Consider the following 20,238-nt stretch of genomic DNA (forward strand, 5'->3'; position numbering starts at 1 on the left):
CCGCTCCCCCCACCTCACACCCCCCCCCCCCGAGGCCCCGCCCGCTCCGGTCCGTCCCGCCCCGCTCCCCCCAGTGCGCCGCAAGAAGAGTCCGTGCCAGGCTGCGGAGCGGGTTTATTGGTGCCGGGGAAGAGTCGGGCTCCCGCGCCGTCGGCTCCCTCCTCACCGGCGCTGGTTCAGCCCCGCCAGGTTCTTGATCTGCGGGGCGGAGGGAGAAGGGCGTTAAGCACCGGCGCACCGAGGGGCGGCCGCGCTCCCCAAGGCACTGAGCCCTTTGCCCAGCCCTGGGTCGGGGGGGGGGGGAGTCTCAGCATCCTGCTCCAAGAGCTGGGGTCGGCCGGTGTGCCGGGGGGGGCGAAAGGCACCGTGCACGGCTGGGGGCAAATGCCAAAGGGCTGGAGGAGGATCGCCCTCCACCCAGCCACCGGCATCTCCCCGACCCGGACCCGCTCAACAGGGCTCGGCTTGGGTTTATCTCTGCGGCCCCACAGACCCCGAGGGTGAACTGAAGCCTTGGAGGCATTTGGTTCACTCGTCCATTTGGCAGAGACCTAGAGAGCTCAGCACCCCTGTGCAGCCACTGCACCCTCGGGACTGGTTGCCGCAATAATTAACGTACTGGGATGATTTTGCCCCCAAACCGGCTGGCTGCAGCCCACCCCCCTTAAGAAGCGGTCTACTTCCTCCCGGTTATCTGCCCAGGCAGGATAAACATCTGCTGAGAGGAGACATCTTGGGCCCAACCTGCAGGGACACAGTTGTGTCGAGGTACGAGAGCACAGAGCAGGGGGCTCCTCTGGTGGGGGACACTTTTGGCACACACAGGTGTGAAGCAGAGAAAGGCTGAGAAATGCTAAAGATCTGAAACAAGCAGGGGGAAGGAGGTGGGAGAAGTTCTTGAGAAATGCTTCGTACAGTAAAAATGATTTCTAATTTATGTTCCAGCCTGTTTGTCTTGTCTGGTAAGCAGATAGAAAATGTATTTCTGATAACGAGGAAATTGCTTTGCTGCTCACTGCAATGGGAGTTGTCCAGAAATAGAATCACATGGACGCCCTGAAGCCCTTCAAAAATCATTCCTGAGTACACAAAAGATTGTTTCCTCTCCCAGAGGACACGCAGCTCCCCCTGCGCAGACACAAAGCAGTCCAGGATGCTACCAGGAAGTGAGTGAATTCTTAGAAGGACACTGCAGTCAACTGAAACAGCTTGAGGAAGTCACCCTGCTGTGACTCAGGGACAAGTGTCACCTCCCACACATCCATGAGGGCATGGACCTTCTGTCAAGATCTCCAGTGTAGGGGCTGGCAGAGGAAGACACCTCGTGACGAGTGACAGAGAACTCTTGTATTTATTCTGATCACCTGTCTCTCATCCCTAAAGCTCACCCTGCAGCTTGAGACTTTATTTTTTACGAGTTAGTAACGAGTTAGAACAAGTTAGTTCCCTGGTTTGTGGTGAAAGAACTCCAAGCTACCCGGAAAATCATCCTTACGTGTAGTTAAGTTATGAAAGACAATTCTTTTTCACGCTGTCCTCTAGATTTGGGAGGAAAAGCATGCTGACTTTCAGCATGGAAGGGAACAGAAACAATTCTGCCCTTACAGCCCTGCTGGTTCCAGCATTACTTACTGTGACTGCAGCTCCCATCAGGCCCTGGACAACTGCTTCTCCAGTAGACTGTACCTAGGTGACCCAAGGAGAACATGACCGTTTGCTTCCTTCTGCAGTTACACTAGTGGCCACCCAAACACAGATATGTAATGCCCAACAAATATTTTCTGTAGCTGTATTTGCTACAGAAAGGTGCTGACAGAAGCCAAGCACTGCAGACCAATGACAGCCAGAGATAATAAACGTGGAAGAGATTTCCTGGGAATATATGTCTCCCAACCATCAGGCCAGTCTGACAAAGAGAGTGCCTACATGTCATTGTACTAGAAAATACGTAAGCATTAATTGATGTTGAACTGATAGCATTTATGCATTCACCAGCCAGTACAAAGGGGTCCCTCAGCAGACGTGTGCTCTGCATGATCGAAAAGCCAGGTCTGCCTGCATACATATTTGGGGAGAAGGGGGACACTGCATGAAGGACATGGACCTGTTGCAGTAGGTCTAGAGGAGGCCACGGAGATGCTGGGAGGGCTGGAGCCCCTCTGCTGTGAGGACAAGCTGAGAGAGTTGGGGGGGTTCAGCCTGGAGAAGAGAAGGCTCTAAGGAGACCTCAGAGCCCCTTCCAGTCCCTCAAGGGGCTCCAGGAAAGCTGGGGAGGGACTCTGGATCAGGGGCTGGAGCCATAGGACAAGGAGAAACGGTTTTACATTGAAAGAGGGGAGATGGAGATGAGATCTGGGGAAGAACTTCTTTGCTGTGAGGGTGGTGAGAGCCTGGCCCAGGTTGCCCAGAGAAGCTGTGGCTGCCCCATCCCTGGAGGGGTTCAAGGCCAGGTTGGAGGGGGCTTGGAGCAACCTGGTCTGGTGGGAGGTGTCCCTGCCCACCCATGGGCAGGAGATTGGAACTAGATGATCTTTAAGGTCCCTTCCAACCCAAACCATTCTGTGACTCTATGTACACCTCGCCCATCACGTTACCTGATTAGCTGTATTGCCCATGTTCATGGCATCAGCGACTCTGTTTTCCAGGAAGCGCCAAGTGTCCTCAAAGTCAGGGGATGAATCCTGCATCATCACCAGTTCAGTGGCGTTGTAGACACCAGTAAGCACAGCCCGACGAGTGTACCAGTTAAACTGCAAGGGCATGAAATGAGACAGAGAGAGAGAAGGTGTGATATGAATGCAGATCACGAATGCAGCTCATGAAAGCAGACTGGAGACGGAAAGGAAAATAGCATAGCAATAGCACATTCCTTCCCCACTTAAACTCTGTAACTCGTCCCTGTGATGCAGTGGGCCACCAGCCAACACCAACATCTGACTGCACAGCTGCTCCCATGGCACCAGACAGAGGTCACAAGCACGGTGTCTAAATCTGCTCAACAAAATCCCCACTGCCTGCTTCTGGCTGCAAGCAGGCACCTGCAGCAGGCAGAAAGGAATTCTCCCTTGTCCAGCTACTCTGCGTGCATGGTGCAGGAGTTCATCTTCGCTTTACAGACTGCTACCAGGCAATGCAAAGCTCTGATTCCAGATCTGGATTCAGGACAAGAGGTAAAGAGCACAAAGCTCTTGAACATAAGAAGCTCCATCTAAACATGAGGAGGAACTTCTTTCCTTTGAAGGTGGCAGAGCCCTGGAACAGGCTGCCCAGAGAGGTGGTGAAATCTCCATCTCTGGAGACATTCAAAACCCACCTGGACACGTTCCTGTGCAACCTGCTCTGGGTGGACCTGCTTTGGCAGGGGGGTTGGACTAGCGGATCTCCAGAGGTCCCTTTCAACCCCGTATCATTCTGTGATTCTGTGATCTGATTAGATGAGAAACAGCTATATTTAGTACTGAACTTGAGCTGCGGTGTGCACCAGATACAAGTGTGAAGAAACAGAGGACAGAACTGCACAACACAGAACAAAGAGATGCACCTTTCCCAAACCCTATCACTGAAACACTGGTGCTGGCTGCTGAATCACCGAGTGTATCAGTGCACTGCCGGCAGCAGTGCTCTAGGATGTGTTACAACAATAGGTTACACAATGCAAAGATGCACAAATCACTCAAACTCTTCAGTTTTTCCAGTTGCATTTGCACCACTGGCAGACAGAATATATAAACATTTTTAAAAACAAGTCTTCAACTTCATTTGCTACTATTACCTAGAAAAAATACTGGTTGTTACATTCACTGCTACAAAGGAACAGAGAAATGAAAACACTGGTCTTTATTTTGAAAACAACAGTTGGCTGGAAAGCTCTGCTGTCTGCACCACCACTTGCAAGCTTTGACGGGGGAAGTAACATAAAGGAAGTTGCCACTTGCAGCTGGATCTTTCACCTGCCCAAGACTAAACTCTTTGCATTGATTCTCCTCTTGCTCCGAAAAAAGCACCTGAAGGGGTCTCTGAGGCACAGACATACCCTGCTGAGCTCCTGGCATTGTGAAGAGGGCTGCATGCCAGTAACGTTAAACCCCTTTCCTGGGAAAGGGGGAGGGGGCTCAGCATCCCAGCTTCCCAAGAAAACTCTTGTAACCGGTCAGAAGGTGCAAACAAAAGGCAAACTTTAGAACCTCTCTTAATCCCTGTGTCGGACTTCAGGAACAGCCCAGTGCAGACACCAACTCTGACATGATGATTTGACTTTCATAACCTGTAAGAGACTTGCGTTCCTGATGCAATCACAGTCTTTTGGTTCTCTTCTGGTTTATTCCTTTAATTTTTCTGTCATCTTACTTATTTTTCACTGCAGTAGCTTCTCTTTCATACTCAGATAAAAGAAGGTTATTAAAGTAGTTTGTTAAAGCAGTTCATTTACCTTTTCCCATCTCTCCCTACATCTATATGAATTAAAGTAATTTATTAATTGCTTTAATTAAGGTTATAATTTTCTTTTATTTCCTGCCAGAAAGATGAAAGCTTTAATAAGCTACTGGCATTTTTAGGTAGGTTCTTTAAAGGTTTTCAAGTCAAATCTGTAAGTGCTGCTGCTGGTGGAAGAGACACACTGCTCACTCACTGAATACTGGAGCAACTTCTTAGTCTCAAAATCTCAACAATTTTGTCTGTGTGTTCAAAATACAAAAGAACACTTAAAAGAGCCTAGGAAAGTAGGTCCTTTTGATTTGCACTAATCCCATTGGCACTAATTTGCATGTAGTCCCCTTGGCTCCTAAGTCTTTCTGGAAATTAGACTATAGCTTGTAAGGACCCTCGGGTGCTTCTGAAAACATATTCCTCATTCAACAAATAGATTGTTTCAAGAGAGATGTGGCCTGACACCTACTTCAACCCATCATTTGCTGAAGTGCTGAGGGGAAGAACCAGCCGATCTGCAAAGCACAAAGACTTACATCTGTGGACTGGTCTCCAGCATAGTGCCATATATCATCGATCATGCTGGTGAGGAGGTTGAGGCTGGAAGGGATGTTATGTGGTAGCAACAGGATGCTCAGAGCCTGCAAAGGAAACACACAGATAAATGGGAGTCAAAGAGAGAAGGACATAGCATTAAAGCAGACCAACAATGCTCTGCTCTGTTAGCTTTTCCCTGTCGCTGTTGGCTTGCCAACACCTCCCAGCGACAAGTCCTCCCAGCTCTTTTCAGCCCACACCAGTCTTTCCAAGAGGCAGGTTTTGCGGGAAATGTACAGCGTGGCAGCCGAGCTCAGGCCTTGGCCCATACTGGAGCCCAAAGCTCGCCACTCAGCTTGAACGCCACTGCATTGTCTCTCCTGAGCTGCCTCTCCAGACACAGAAACACAGCACAGGCTGAGCTGAGTCACGCTTGTGCTGTACCCCTACAGGCAGGGAGTCAAATCTCTCCTTTCTCCAAATTTGACTTTGAACTCAAAGCAGCTACCAAAGGCAGAACAGCCAGCCACAACGGCCCCACCAGGATGCTGCAGCCTTTGAACATAATAACACAATGCCAGAAGAGTCACAAACCACCCACATTCTTCACAGACAAGTATGCTAATCTGGAACAAAAACATGAATCTTTTCTCTCTCTGCAAGGAGTGCTTGATTCCCCTGCCCAGCAGCCAGCAGTGATTCTGGACAACAGAGGCTGACTTCGCAGCAATCTTTGCAGCCCAAGGTTGGGAACTCTTTGCTTGTTACCGAGGTCACAGTTCAATTCCCTTCCCACCCCTGGGAAGAAAGGCTTGAGACTTAAATCTGAACCTGAAGCATGGAGCCCTCTCAGTTCACAGATCCATCCTCAGGTTGCCAAGGGTTTGTCATTTGCACACCAGGCAGGCAGCTGCTTGCAACAAAGAAGTAGTTCTGCGTTTGCAGGCGTCAGATGATACCTGTGCAACCAGAACAATGCTGCAAGGAGCCTTGCAGTGACACTGAACATAGGCCTGAGTAGAGACACAGGGTATCCCCTAGGGATCCGAGAGGTGGAGTCAACGATGGAGGTCTGCCTTTCCAGAATTGCAAGAAAAAGTTGTTCTAGGGACACCTTTAACTGGCTCTTTCCAAGGGTGTTCTATTCTTGAAGGGTATGAATCATTTGAAACCAGGGAGGGTTTAATTTACAGCCCTGAACTATTCTGTGGAGAGACTATGCTGAAAGCCACAGGGTGTTTAAAATACACATCAAAAAAAAAAAAGAGACCATCTTGATACTCATTTTATACCTGGGGCCATTTATCAATATATGGAATCAGCATCCTCAATCTGGCTTGCACAGCATCTCTCAGGAATTGATCTGTAGGCTTCTTCCTGGGCGAGGAAAACAAAATAAAAATATGAAGAACATCCAAGTTAAACTCAATTCTGAACTTGAAAGATTGATCTATTGCCTGCCTCAGCAACAGGTAGGTAAAGTATTATGTATCCTTCATGTCTCTGTTCCAACCCTGTATCGGGCAAGGTGGTTTTATTTGGGTAAATTACATTTTTTACTTAAAGTATCCGTGTCCCAGGTGGCCTCTCTGTCTATCCAGTCCCCAAAGTCTGCCAAGGAAGATGTCTTTTCGTATCCAATACTCACTCTGCTTCGCCCAGCTGCACTAGTTTTTGTTCCTGCTCCAGCAGCTCAGACAGCTTGGTGTTGCACTGAGACACAAAGTGCAGGATCAGTTCGCTGCCATCACTGTGAAACATCCCTGCAGCAGCAACAGAGAGACCCAGGGTCTGCAGGGAAGGAGGGAAAAGCACAGACTGGGTCATACACTGCTAAGCAGAACCCAGCTAGGAAATACGTCGTATTTATTTTGTGAACAAAGTTATATGAATTTAAACAAAGCAACGCTGCATTAAAAACCTCTTCCTGTACATGTTCTCCTCTCTTTAGGATAACTACATTGTGTCTTAGTTTGACAAGGTTATCCCTGTCAGATAATGCTGGGATGTGTTCCTGCCCAATACCACTTGCTGATTAGAGTGCATCACCCAAGAGTATGTGGGGGAAGCATGCAGGCCCGGCTGTCTTTGGACTTCAGCTCCATCCAGTTCAACTGGTTCTTTGCTTCTCTCCCCACATACCTTGGCTCCCTCTGCAATGGCTTCTGCAGTCCAGCCATGTTCAGGCACAAACTCCAGCGCTGCTGTGAGGATTCGATGCTGCAGCTGCTCCTCGCTCTCATAGTCCTCAGACTCCTGGCCACCCTGGCCAGTGTAACTATGAGAAGGTATTGTCACAGTAAGGGGAACGTCACCATCAAACATCAGCAACCTGGACTCGCTGCCACCTCTCCGTGCAGGCATGCTTTGAGATCTGCTTAGCATAAATCTCACGTCCTCCTGTAAAATCCTTCCCTTTCCAGAAAAGGATTCTTAACAAACTTTTGCCGTGAGAGGAGAAGAGAAAAATAAGGGAGGCCTCAATCTAGGTACCTACCTGGAAACCGATCAGCCCCAGATTCCCCCTCCTTTTTAAAAAAAAAAAAAAAGAAGCAGCTAACTATAAGCTTTTCCAACAGGGGCTTTATAGTTATGGGCATGTGGACAACATACGTGCAGATTTTGTGTAGATTCACACAAAAATCCAGAAATGAAGGCTTGCACTTTGCGACCAGAGAGCTTCCTTCTTGAAAGCAATCCCATCCTATCTCCATGGCAGACAGTGGAATTTGCACTGTCACAGCAAACCAGCTTGCCAGCTGCTACAGTCTGAAGCTCCACTAACTCTGGATCTCGTTGTCTCCAAGTTTCAGATGCAAGTTTAAGGAAAGCAAAGCCTTCCGATCCCACTGTCGGCAGGAGAGCACTAGAAATAGTGAGTTACCTGGGGCGAGGGCCCTGAGGTTCCTGTTCGGGCTGGTGATCAGTTGGATGCGAATCGAACTGCTGCTGAGAAGATACGAACGGCTCCTTCTGCTCATCGGAGACTCTCCTCAGCACGGCTGAGACCTGGAGTGCACGCTGTGGTGGGGAGAGCTGGCACCTGACCACTAAAAGGGAAACAAAGAGAGTCAGATGTCTCTTTCCAACAAGAGGAAGCACAGAAAATTAAGGTGAAGAAGAGAGTTGGAGTAAACACAGCTGAAAAGAACCAAAATTTGTAGAGATTATTTTTTTTTTTACACTTCTGAGAAGTGCCCCTCTCAGCCAAGCTCACATTGACTTGATGAAAATAAAGTGGAAATGTTTTGTGAGGAAAAGAACCTTGCAGATGGCATGTATGGCAAATAGAAAGGAGTTTCCCAATCTTGGACTGGACATCAGGCACACAAACAAGCACTGACTCCCCTGCAGCACACCCTCTCTCCTTTTCACTCCCTGATGAAGGAGAGGCATTAGAGAAGGCACCAAACCCTGAGCTCAGGGCAAGAGGCAACTAATACCCTGGAGAGCAAGCAGCCTTAACAGATACAGCACAGTGATCATGATGCATGTTCCTCAGTTGACTCAAAGCCAACGCAGCCTTCAGTTACAGCTACACTGTGAGAATTTTTCATTATTGAACTGCAGTGAAGTTTGGGTTGGCTTTTTTGTTTTTTTGTTTTTTTTTTTTTTTTTGTTGGTTTTTTGTTTTTGTTTTGTTTTTTTTTTAAGAAGCTAGGGTTGCACAGCTCACACTTTAAAAAAAAAAAACCAAAACCAAAACACCATCAACAAACCCAACTCCCCCTCCGCTTCCCTCTCCTGGGGCAGGGAGATGCAAGGGGCTGGTTGGGTGCCAGGCCTGTCAAAGGGCTCTCCTCACACCCGGCCTTGCACAGCCCCCTTCACCCATCCACCCCAGAGAGACCCTTCGCGGGCCAGACCGAACATCCAAGCAGGCCTTGGGCCCAAGGCCGCGAAGCCGAGGCCTCCAACCCCGTGTCGCCCGCTAGCGGCGCCCCGCTTCTGCCCTTCACCTCACCTTCCCCCGCTCCGCCCGGCCCCTCCCGGCTCCGTCCCACTTGCCACAGGCAACCACAGCCCCCTCCGCCCCGGCCGCGCCCCACCTTGCCGCCGCCTCCCCCCTCACCCGCCCGGCCCCGCCACAGCCGCCAGCCCGCCCGCCGCAGGCCGCCCGCTGCCGCCGCCGCCGCTGCCGCCATCTTGGAAGCGGGCAGAGCTCGATGACGCGGCGGTGACGGCGTCAGCGCGAGACGGGGCGAGACGGGGCGAGCTGAGGCGAGGCGAGGAGGCCTGAGGTGAGCGGGGCCGCGGCGTGTGGGGCGCCTTAGCCGATATTCCCCTTTTTCCCCCCTTAAAAAGGCTCTCCTGGGGCCTTGTCTGTGGCGGGGTGGGGGTGTGTGTGGGGGGGTGTTCCTGTGTGAAATTCCTTTATCTATCTTGTTCCTCGCCCCTGTAAACTGTTGCCGGCTTGGTGATTGAAGAGGTTTATTCTGCCCTTTCTATACGTATTTAAAATATTCGTCTGCTGTCGGACCAGCGTAGACGTTGGCTGCAGCCTGGGGTCGCGCCCTGACCCACAGGAAGCTGCCTGCTGTGCATCGCAAGGTATGCTCTTAATGCTTTAATTAATGCTAAGAGTTATGCTCTTAGGCTTTAATTTAGAGTTTTGACATGCTATATGCGGTAGATTTTTAATCTATTGAAGCTGGAGATCTCCAGTATTGTTTAAAGAGCCTTCCTTGCTCAGTTTTGGGTAGTCCTGCTCTCAAGGGCTGGTAAATGTGTGTGAAATTAAGATAAAGGCCCCTGTGCACACCCAGACCAGCGTCTGCTCTGATCCAGGCCTTGGGCCTGATCCCATCCAGCGGGAATCCTCCTCGGTGGGATAGAGTGGAAATTCCACCTTCTACTGGAAAATAGGGAGAAAAATACTGCTGCCCCCACCCGCCACTGTCATCCCATCAAGAACATGACTGTGCATGCTTTGGGGGTAACTCCTATCCTTTACTCTGACTGAAGGCAGACATTATGTCATGTCTTTGAGGTGACTTTGAGGTAGCTTCCTACTTTCTTTAGGCTCCATTTCAAGGGATTGATGCAGGCTGGTGTTGCTGTTGATGTAGTTTGGGCTCAGACTCATCTTGAAAGGTTGCAACCTGCTGTTCTGAGAAGAAGGTGTAACTTTGGATTATTTTTTTTTCCACATTAGCCCAACAGCTTATGTATATCTTTTGAGGGTTTCAGCCTTCTTCCTGGGAAAGATGACTTTTTTAATGAGATTAATATGTGTGTTACTATCTGTTGTAGTTGCTTAGCTTGTGTTGCATATGCATACAAGACCAACTGTGAGGTGCTATAAGCTTTAGCATATATCCAAGACCTTCTGCTCTTTACCTGGTTGGCAGTGTGGGCTGTGTTAGTGCCAGTTCCTACCAGAGTAGCTCAAACAAGGTGCAGGGTTATCCCATTCTGAACTTGTTTGCAGTTTCCAGGAGAGAGCGGTTCATGGCAATTAGAGCCAGAGGAACAGGGGATCAAAATCCACTCCACACCTGGCTACAGGCAGCTGAGTTAAATTTGGTACAACGTATCTGTAAGCTATGCTTTCATGGCAACCTGGTGGCAATAAGGCATTACGCAGGATGTGTAAAGTAATGATTTCTGGTAAAGACCTTGCTTACAACAGGCTGTCCCAAAGCAAGTGTGTGGCTTGCAGCTAATTGTAGATATGCTGGGCAACTAGTGTGCTCACCGGTGCTCTCTGTTCTCAGTGGTCATGTTAAATTAGAAAGAAAATAGGTTTGCGTTGGATGAGCAGAGTAAAAGAGGCTAGGTAATTTGCTTCAGTAGCCGGTGCTGCAACGGGTACACGTGGTATCGTACTGTTGTGACACTTCTATAATGCAGATTTCCTTTGGACGCTGTCAGGAATACAGTCTTTCATAAATATTAGTGCAGACAGGTTTCTCAAAACTGTCACATCACTTCTGTTTCCCTTCTCCCTCCATGTAATCACTCACCCAGCACCACTAACGATGAGAGTTGAGAGAGTGTCAATCTGGAAAGCTGGGAATGCCAAACTCTGCTAGGTCATGTCTTGAGTAGGAGAGACAAGGCAGTGTTTAATGTCAAATAGTTGTCACTAGTCTGGAAATTCAAAAATCCTGTGTATGCCTCTATTCAAATCTTTAAGGAAAGCAGGTAAGTTTTTTTGTTTGGTTTGGTTTTCTTTTTTTCTTTTTAAGCATGGCTTGCAGTCTACCTGCAAAACTAGTCTTTGAACTGGAGAGAAACTGAATTATGCACTATTATGTGCTTAATGTTGTGTTAATGCTCAGCTTGTGGGACCCCTGTGCTGCCTGTCTCCAGAAGATACTCCCCATTTATTAAAACAAGTTGATGCTCTGTGATTAAGTCACAGTCCAGTGGGGTCCATGTTGTCCTTGGCACTTACCCTTTCTCTCTGTCTCCCTCCTACCCATTCCTCTCTCTGCCACTGTCAGGTTTGCTGCTGCTGCGGAAATGGGGGAGTACGGAGTCGCACCAGGCCAGCGCGTGGCCATCATCTGGGACAGCTCCTCACCAGTTGAAGCCCTGAAGGATTTGGTGGATAAAATTCAAGCATTGGTGGGAGCTGATAGTCGTGTCTCTGTGGAAAATGTTAACCAGCTGCTTCAGTGTAAGAATGAGCTTAATTTTTCACTGTTTTGTTTAGAGGGAGAGTGTGCTTCTGCTGCGTGAGCTGACACCTTCCCTGGTTTGTAAGCCAGCATTACAGCAATAGCACCTACTGCTAAGTCTTACCACTGACAGTAGGGCAAAGAAAGTGATATACCCTGGTTGTGCTTGCTTCCTGTGACAGGTGTCTTTTAACAGTTATTGCTGTTGTACGCAAGATGAGAGATGAGGAGGGAGGCGGAATGGATGTATTAAGCAAAGGTCTGTGTATGTCTAGAGTTGTGCCATATTGCTCTTTCTTTCTTTTCAGCTGCTCACAGGGAGTCCAGTTTTGATGTCATTCTCTCTGGTGTAGTACCAGGCAGTACTGCACAGCACAGCGCAGAGGTACTAGCAGAAATAGCTCGGATACTTAAGCCAGGGGGCCGTGTTCTCCTGAAAGAAACGGTGGTTACGGAATCAGGTGAGAGAATCCTCATCAGCCTTGCTTTCATGGCAACGTAGCAATTCTTGTGAGGATTAGGCTGAAATGGAAAGGACAGGAACCCTGACTGACATTGAGAGATTTTTTCATTCTACTGACACACTAACCTGAATAGCAAGATTTTTATCCCGTGTTTCAGCTGGTAGCTGTCAGAGATGTTTGCAGTCACTCTCCTCCTATAAAAAGTGCTGGATATGCTTGTTCCTAAACCACATTGAAAAGCTTAGTGGACACTGGTCTTCTCCTAGGGTGCCTAATGTTAAATAGTTGCAGATGTTGTGCTTCTGAAGTGATTTTAAAAACAGATGGCAAATGGCGAGAGAAGCTGTCCCAGCAGCCAAGTGAGAAATAGTTATCCAGAAAAGGTTGAAGTGTTTGGACTAAGTTTTAAGAGTAAAGCCAGAGTACCTGCCATGAGACAGCTGGAGGAGCACACAAGGTGGTAAACACAAGATTACTGCTCTGTCTTATACATGACCTGCATTCAAACCTTGCTGGCATAGGCATCTGGTTCAGCCTGGAAGTGGGAAATAATATGCCACCTGATAAGAACAAAAGCACCTTTGCTGATGGTGTTTCTGTTGGCACAACCTACAGCAGTGAAAATGGTGGTGTAAGTGGCAGCAAAAATGCCTTCTTCATCTTGGGAAGATTTGCCAACGTTTTGAAGCTGGCAGTCTCTCAGTGGTGCAAGTGGTACCTTAGAGGAAGGGGGGAACATTTCTGGGACAGAACAAAGAACATGCAAAGTCTGGAGTTGATGAGGTTTCTTTTTTCCAAAGTCACATCTGGCAGGCTGGCATTAGGTGAACTTGGAATAAAGTGCAATTGGGACTAGCGAGAGATGGCAAATGGATTCTGTTCAGCACAATCCTGTGCCCAAGAGAAGCCTGTAATGAGTTTTTGATTACCAGTGATCGTAATAGGTTTTGCGTATGAGAACAAGGCTCTTGAGTGTTGTTTCTGAATGTAATGTTCATTTGGGAGTCCATGTTTTGAAAACTTCATGAGTTGTTCACTTTAACATGTGAAAATATTTTGGGGGATTTTGTTGTTTGGTTTTTGGGGTAAGTTTTTGTTTCCTTTTTTTGGTGGGTGTAAATTGGGTTGAGGAAGGTTTTGGCATATATAGGACAGATCTGGAGCTGGAACAGCTTTGTGACCCCAGGCTGTTATTTTCATGAACAAGCTGCTTGTGCTCTTTCTGGTTTGTTCCTGCTGTCAACTGGAAAGGGCTCCATTTTAAAGCAGGGGTTTGGGTTGAGTACTTCCTTCTAAAGCTCTTACTCTTCCAGGTTTCTCAGTGACCTCTATTCTTGTTCTTCCCTCCTCCTACTTCCTGCTTTCATGTTTTCCAGAAAACAACAGCAGAATCAAGACAGCAGCCAAACTCCCTACAGCTCTGACTCTCTCTGGGCTGGTGGAAGTGAAGGAGGTATGTACGCACTAGCTGCTTCCAGAAGCTCCCTCCTGCAGTTACCTTGAAATGTAGATGGCAATTCCTGGGGACTTGCTGGGTGACAAGGTGTTTGGCTACCCTGATTTATTGTAAATGTGCACAGACACTGCCTGCCACAAACTTCAGTTACTGCATAGGTAGTGTTTTTCTTTAGGAATGAAAATAGTGGCTGGCTGTGTTTAATGGAACATTGCACTGGGTGCTGAAATAAGAGGTTTTGCATGAGGTTAACCTAAAAATCTTAAATTGCAGCTGCAAAAGGAAGCATTGACCCCAGAGGAGGCCCAGTCAGTCCGAGAGCATCTGGGTTACCAAGGCAATGACCTTCTCATTGTCCAGGTAGAAGGCAAGAAGCCCAATTTCGAAGTGGGGTCCTCAAGTCAGCTCAAACTTTCCTTTGCCAAGCAGCCTGGTCCTTCAGGTAGGGAGTGGTGCGTGCTAAATGTCTGAATTGCCTGCCTCTCGGGGGGGACAAGCATCCGAATAGGGAAGCAGCTCTGGGGTAGGGAGTCCTACGTAAAAGCCTGTGAAGTGGGGCTTTCCAAGGTTGTTTGAACTCTGTTGGGAGTAAATGGAGTAAAGGCTGGAGTAACTACTATTTCTTCCTTTGTTTCAGCTCCAGGAAAACCCTCTGTGGACCCAGCCACTGCCAAGCTGTGGACGCTCTCTGCCAATGACATGAATGATGAAGAGATGGTATCTGGTCTTGTTTGTGAGGCTTTGCTGTTGTTCCTTCTCTCTCCTATTCTTTCCTACTCTAATAGCTTCAGTCATGCCTCTTGGGAAGCTTTACAACTTAAGAGGTAGAAAAGAATCCACAGGGCAAAACATCTCATCTACTATGTGAGGTCTTGAGAGCCCAGGGGTGTGGTGAGGGGGGAGAGGGGACATGGATAAGAGGGCACAGCTGCAGCACTTTCATGCTGGTGCTACAGATAGCACCATTTCTTCGAACATAACAGAGCAATGTCATTCCCTACTGACAAATCAGTTTCCTGCATGTTACTTTCCATGTTTCCTGTATATTTTCAGGATCTTCTGGACTCTGATGAGCTGTTGGATTCAGAGGATTTGAAAAAGCCAGATCCATCATCCCTCAAAGCTCCGTCCTGCAAAGAAATGGGCAAAAAGAAAGCCTGCAAGAACTGGTCAGTGCTGGGATTAGCATCGGTGAACCTTTTAATTGTAACATTAAACAGTTGGATGGATTTTAAAAAGATTTTAGACCCTTTGCTGTTCTTCAGAGCGTAATTCTCTTAGTTCATGTCCTTTCTTATCTTAATTATTTGAATATAAATCCAAATATAATGAAAATGAACTAGCCACACCAAAGCTGCTACGAATTACCACACTGGTATGATCAACAGTCTTGAAGGTGAAGACACATTTTGTGCATCCTTGGCTAAACCCTGGTTCCTCAGGTTTCAAGGAGAAACAGCATGCATGACAAGTGCTGTAGAGTCATTTCTCAGTCAGTTTTAACTTGAGGAGTGTGTTTCAACACTTTTTATACCAACCATGGTGTTGAGGAAAAAAGTGAAGAGCATGAGAGTCCTGGAGTCAGCTGGGTTGTGTGACCGAGCGAGGGCTGTTGCGTGTGAGTAGGGCTCGAACAAGTGTTGGTGACTCACAATCTTTAAGCAGAAAGATGCAGGTGACTTATTTATTTTTCTACAGCACATGTGGCCTGGCTGAAGAGCTGGAACAGGAGAAGAAGAACTCGCAGCCCAAATCTGCCTGTGGAAATGTAAATAGTCATTTTTGTTTCTATACTGTGGTTTGCAGTAGATGATTTGTGTCTAAGAATTGTGTTCTCTAGTGATTGCTCCCTAAGCTGGCTTACTGCTTCCAAACACTGCTTGTGCAGCTTCTGCAGAGCTTCAGCCTGTTGTTCTGTACCAGTGCATGCTGTCTGTTCCAGTGCAAGTGCTGCCCTTGTAGGAGTCAGAGTGAGCAGTGAACCTTTACCTCCCCACACACGTGCTAACCGGTGATCTGCTCCAGGAGGATCACCTTATGGGAGCACAAGGGGACCTTTTGGTGGTCAGGGGGGCTGCTCTGCTAACCGTGCTAACCAGACGTGGGTTGAGAGGGGGTAGAAGGGAAGCGGTTTCTGTGCTGATACAGGCTGAGGAGCATGTCACCTCTTAAGCTGGAAAAACTGTATCACGGGGGAAGAGAACTGAAAGTTGCCCCTGATGACAGAAGGTGCTTATCTTCCTCTTGTCAGTGCTACCTGGGGGATGCGTTCCGCTGTGCCAGCTGCCCTTACCTGGGGATGCCAGCCTTCAAGCCTGGAGAGAAGATTCTCCTGAAAGAGAACCAGCTGCATGATGCCTAATGAAGATGCCTCTGGATGTCCTGTGAAGGACTCCTCTGCTTTTCCATCAGTCTGAGGTTCTTCCTGAAGTCCTCCTCATCCTCTCAAACTCATGTTCTCCAGCCAATAGTCCTTATGGGGAGGGACACTGTGGGCACTGACACTTCTGTGAACTCATCGCTTGTAATCAACCTTGGGCTACTTGATAATCTTTGGTGACAAGTGGTCTCCTATGTATTAGACTTCATGGTATGCCTTGTTTTAGCTGGCTTGACTTGTTACTGGGATGCTGGCCATCACAGCGTGTCCCACCAGCAGAGGGAAGTAGAATCAAGTGTCAGGTTGACCTCATGTGCTTGTGGCAGGACCGTTGCTTCCCCATGCCCATGTGCTACACCTCTAATTTGCCCTGATTTTCTCTGATGAATCAGCAGCTCTGGCTCCACTTTTAAGGTGACACTGGGCTCCTCTCTCTGAAATCTGAACCTGCAGTTCCTTACCGCGTGGAGGTGGCTCAGCAGCTGCGGTTGCAAGTCAGGAGCAGTGAGTACACTTAGTCTGTTCTCTTAGCATTGGTGAAGTCTGGCAGGCGTGATGAATTTCCAAGTGTTTCGGGAGCCAGCCCATGGTATCCCCTGCCCCCACCTATTTCCATCAAAATGACAAAGATTCCATCCCACTGAGAAGGTGAGAAAATTCCTGCCCTTAAGGCAGGGAGCAAATTAAACAAGGTCTGTCCTGTCCTCCCACACCTTTCTGTCCAACAGGAGCTGATAACACAAGGGCAATCCGAGACTGTCACCTCTTGGTGGATACCAAGTGAGTTACCCGTAGTGTCCAATAAGTAAGAACATAGCAATAACTTAATTTCTAGATAATCTGTGGTCACCATCTGTTCCCGCTCCATGAGATACTTTATTTATTTGTGTAATTAGTGCTAGTGAGGCATCTGCACAGATGCAGGATGAGGGAGCTGTTCGCGCTCTGTGCCAGACTTGCTTCTCACCCCAGGAGTGAGAGGAGGAAAACCCAAAGCCAGTGTCTCGGCGGGGGTTGCTTTGTTTGGAGCTCTTGCTGTATGGGATGTGACTGCTGCTTGTGCTACCAGTTACGCACTGAACTTGCAGGGGGAGCTGGGATAAAAGGCTGCTCTGTTTTTGAAATAAAAGTGACCAACAGCAAAGCATTTAAGACTGGTATCAGTGGCATTTTAAGCACATCTCTCCTTTTTCTCAGCTTCTCAGTAATTTCTGGAACCATTTAAATCTTGGGTTGCATCTTGGAGTTCTCCATAAATTGTTCCACTGAAAACATACGTGGTGCCCACTGGAAAGAACAGAATCAAGCTGCCTAAATTAACTTTTTTATTTGGTCTAGATTTCATGAAGAGGCCTTCTCCTGGTCAAGTGGGGAGAAGGCAGCCTGCAGGGAGAGAGGGGAGGGAGTCCCCGAGGTGTGTAAAGCACGCTGTGTGGTACCTACTGGGAGCCAGAGGGGAATATGAGGGACTGGTGGCAATGGAGACCTCCGAGAACTTGTGTGTAGAGGGACAGCTGCCCTCCAGCAAGAGCATGGCTTTTCCAGACCCCTTCCTCACCCAAGTCCCTGCCTCTGTCATCAGCAAGAACTCCAACGGAGAGGCAAATCTTGTGATAAGCCTCCTGTCCAACAAACCTGTGAGCACTCCCATCTTAGGAAATGCACGCCTGTGACCTTTGGGGATTTTACTCTCTGTTTTCAGCCTCACTGATGGCGGAAGATCTGATCTCTGCGTGTCTCCATGTGAAGGGTCCCTGATAAAGACAGCCCTTAACCTGAACTCTGCTTTCCTTTCAGGAGCAAGTAAGATAAGAGAGGGAGGAGGCAGCAGCCGAAGCTTTTGTTTTACAGTGATTCACTCAACTGGAATTTAAACAAGCTGGAAGCGCTTTCAGATACTGCTAAGTTCAGTTAATGATGGTTAAAGCTGTATAATCTTGTTCCCTTTAAACTGTGTAACTCGCTCTTGCTGTGGGAGAGGCCCTCAAAGGGTGAGAGTTTGGCAGTGGAGCATCAGCCGGGTGGGAATATGGTCCTGCCAGGCTGAGTTTGAGGAGCATTTGTCCCTTAAGCCCCCTTCCCTTGTCTGCTACAGCCTCCAGCCACCCTGCTTGCCCCCACCTCCTCCTCCCATCCCCAGTCCTTGTGTCTGGCCACCCACCCTGCACCTGGGAGGTGGCACTTGTCCCTGTGGAGGGAGCAGGCTGAGGCTGTGCCTAGAATAGAATAGAATATTTCAGTTGGAAGGCACCTACAACGATACCTGCCTGACCAATTCAGGGCTGACCCAGATAAAGCACGTTATTAAGGGTATTGCCCAGATGCCTTTTAAACCCTGCCAGGCTTGAGGCATCCACCACCTCTCCAGAAGCCTGCTCCAGTGTTTCACCACCTTCTCGGTAAAGAAATGCTTCTTTATGTCCAGTCTGAACCTCTCCTGGTGCAGCTTTGAACCATTCCCGCTCATCCTGTCACTGGATCCCAGGGAGAAGAGCTGTGCACCTCCCTCCCTTGCCGCTGGGATGGTGGGAAGGGGCTGAAAGGACTCACTGAAGTAGCGTTAACTGAATCAGCAGACGAGGTTCGGGTCCTGATGTGCTGTTGAGCCAGCTCTGCAATGGCAATTCTATGGGGGTCTCCAGCCGGCACTTCAGACGTGCCCTGCAGCAGAGTTACGTCACTGTGACTTCATTTTCAGCAAAGCTTCGCTGATTTTTCTTCCGGTAGCTGACCTGTTCCCATGTTCCTCTGAACTCCTTGCTGCAGACAGATGCAGCCACCCTCTCTCCGAATGACCTGGGTTGGAAATGCAGCGCCGGGTAGGGCCTGTGGGGAGTGCGGGACTGACCTGCGTGCTCACATCTTACACGTGGCTGCTGAGAGCAAAAGGGCTGAAAATCACACCGCTCCGTGGCAGGGAGCGAGCTGGGCACCTCTGTGTGTGCTGGACCCGCGCCTCCCAGTGCCTGCTGCCTTCGGCCAGGCCCCTGAGACCTTGCTGGATCTGTCATTGACTCTCTTCCATTGTTCCAGTTGTGGACTTCCTTCTTTGTCACCTCCTATTTCTTTTGGGGGACTGCATCATCCATCACCCTCTGAAAGCATCACTACAGCACTGCAGGGAAACAGGGCACGCAACGGCTGGGCACTGCAAAGGCGAGTGATCATCCCCTTCTTGGTGGCTGTAAGTCCATCCTTGTTCCCTCAGTGGCTCATTTGCAGCCTCATCCTCTCCATTGTTCCTCCTCCAAACCAGAGGCCCGGGCAGCCTGGGGGGTTCCACCTGCATTGGGAGGGGATTTTGGGCTGGGACATCCAGACGAGAGCGGCCAAGGGCTCAGGATTCAGTCCAGGACTGTCACCATAGGAATTCTGTCACCTCGGCTCTTCCTATTTCCACTTGTGCAGCACAAAGATGATGGATGTGGGTTTTTTTCTAGCTGCAGGAGCACAGAAAGCCATCCAACGTGGTGACTGCGGGTCCTGAGTGCAACTGGGTTGTATGTGGGAGGAGTTACAGGGGAGCGGGAGAGGCCCTGGTGGCACAGGAATGGATGTTCCTTCCAGCCAGTTTGCTCTGGACAGGCTGTTTCCCATCTCCAGCCATATCCAAGGGGTTTTTTTGCCAGCTTTTCTGCTCCACTGCCTCCCTCCAGCGGCTGCACCGGCTCAGAATTGCCTGGTCCTCGTCCTGCCGGCTCTGCAGACCCCTGTGCGCAGCAGAGCCCGCTGCTGTCAGCTTTTCCTCCCAGCACCACTGGAACCAGTCCTGGTGAGCATCATCTTGGGGACACAGAAGTGGTCTAATTTACAAAAAGCAGGGATTAAAACAATCGGGGAAGCTCCTCCAACCCTCCACAGCAGTAAAACTGAAACAAAATGAACTACCTCGATTTTCCAGGGGGCTGCGAGATGCAGCCTTGGTGCCATGGGCCTGGCCAAGCGCTGTGTCATGGAGCTGAGTGTCGTTCCTCGTGTTCCTCTTGACGGATGAGATCAGCAGCGTTTTTCTCCCTTCTCCTCCTGCCTTTCCTAGCATCCTCTGAATGCCACGTTTTACCCTGGAGCCTGCTCAGGAGATGCTTTATGGAACTGTTCATGGAGAAACACCCTAGTGCATCTACCCCTGCTCTGTACTCACAGCCCGGTGTTAAAGGAGGAGCCACTGCCTGAGCGCTCACACACACACACACACACACTCACTCCCGGGTGCGCTCCCTCCTCCTTCAGGCTCCACCCTTGGTTTCCCACAGCAGTCTCAGGCATTGGATTTTATACAATAATTAATTTAATTAGAAGGTCCAGCAGCAAGGAGAGCCCCAAAGAGAGGGACCCTCAGCAAAGAAA

General features: G+C 49.0%; 2 protein-coding genes across 7 annotated transcripts; one reads left to right on the top strand and one right to left on the bottom strand.

The window, feature by feature from the left end:
* Window positions 1-96: 96 nt before the first annotated feature.
* Window positions 97-9,124, bottom strand: COQ9 (coenzyme Q9). The gene is made up of 9 exons (XM_074152795.1): window positions 9,038-9,124; window positions 7,850-8,015; window positions 7,108-7,243; window positions 6,614-6,756; window positions 6,258-6,342; window positions 4,965-5,069; window positions 2,595-2,750; window positions 1,633-1,686; window positions 97-198 (listed from the first exon to the last, which is right to left on the bottom strand). Exons 1-9 carry the CDS (start codon window positions 9,108-9,110, stop codon window positions 163-165), a joined length of 954 nt encoding a protein of 317 aa, XP_074008896.1. The 5' UTR covers window positions 9,111-9,124; the 3' UTR covers window positions 97-162.
* A 15-nt stretch (window positions 9,125-9,139) lies between these two features.
* Window positions 9,140-17,049, top strand: CIAPIN1 (cytokine induced apoptosis inhibitor 1). Of its 6 annotated transcripts, none has more exons than XM_074152797.1 (10): window positions 9,169-9,206; window positions 9,393-9,516; window positions 11,415-11,590; window positions 11,900-12,052; window positions 13,432-13,508; window positions 13,785-13,953; window positions 14,149-14,228; window positions 14,565-14,680; window positions 15,210-15,279; window positions 15,763-17,041. In XM_074152797.1, exons 3-10 carry the CDS (start codon window positions 11,434-11,436, stop codon window positions 15,871-15,873), a joined length of 933 nt encoding a protein of 310 aa, XP_074008898.1. In that variant the 5' UTR covers window positions 9,169-9,206; window positions 9,393-9,516; window positions 11,415-11,433; the 3' UTR covers window positions 15,874-17,041. The 6 variants fall into 6 exon arrangements, with proteins under 6 accessions (XP_074008902.1, XP_074008897.1, XP_074008900.1 ...); XM_074152798.1 differs by having other exon boundaries at window positions 9,184-9,206; window positions 9,454-9,516; XM_074152801.1 differs by lacking the exon at window positions 9,393-9,516 and having other exon boundaries at window positions 9,140-9,189; window positions 11,412-11,590; window positions 14,155-14,228; window positions 15,763-17,035.
* The last annotated feature ends 3,189 nt before the right edge of the window (window positions 17,050-20,238 follow it).

The sequence above is a fragment of the Numenius arquata genome, chromosome 8 (assembly GCF_964106895.1).
Source record: "Numenius arquata chromosome 8, bNumArq3.hap1.1, whole genome shotgun sequence".
Classification (NCBI taxonomy): Eukaryota; Metazoa; Chordata; class Aves; order Charadriiformes; family Scolopacidae; genus Numenius; species Numenius arquata.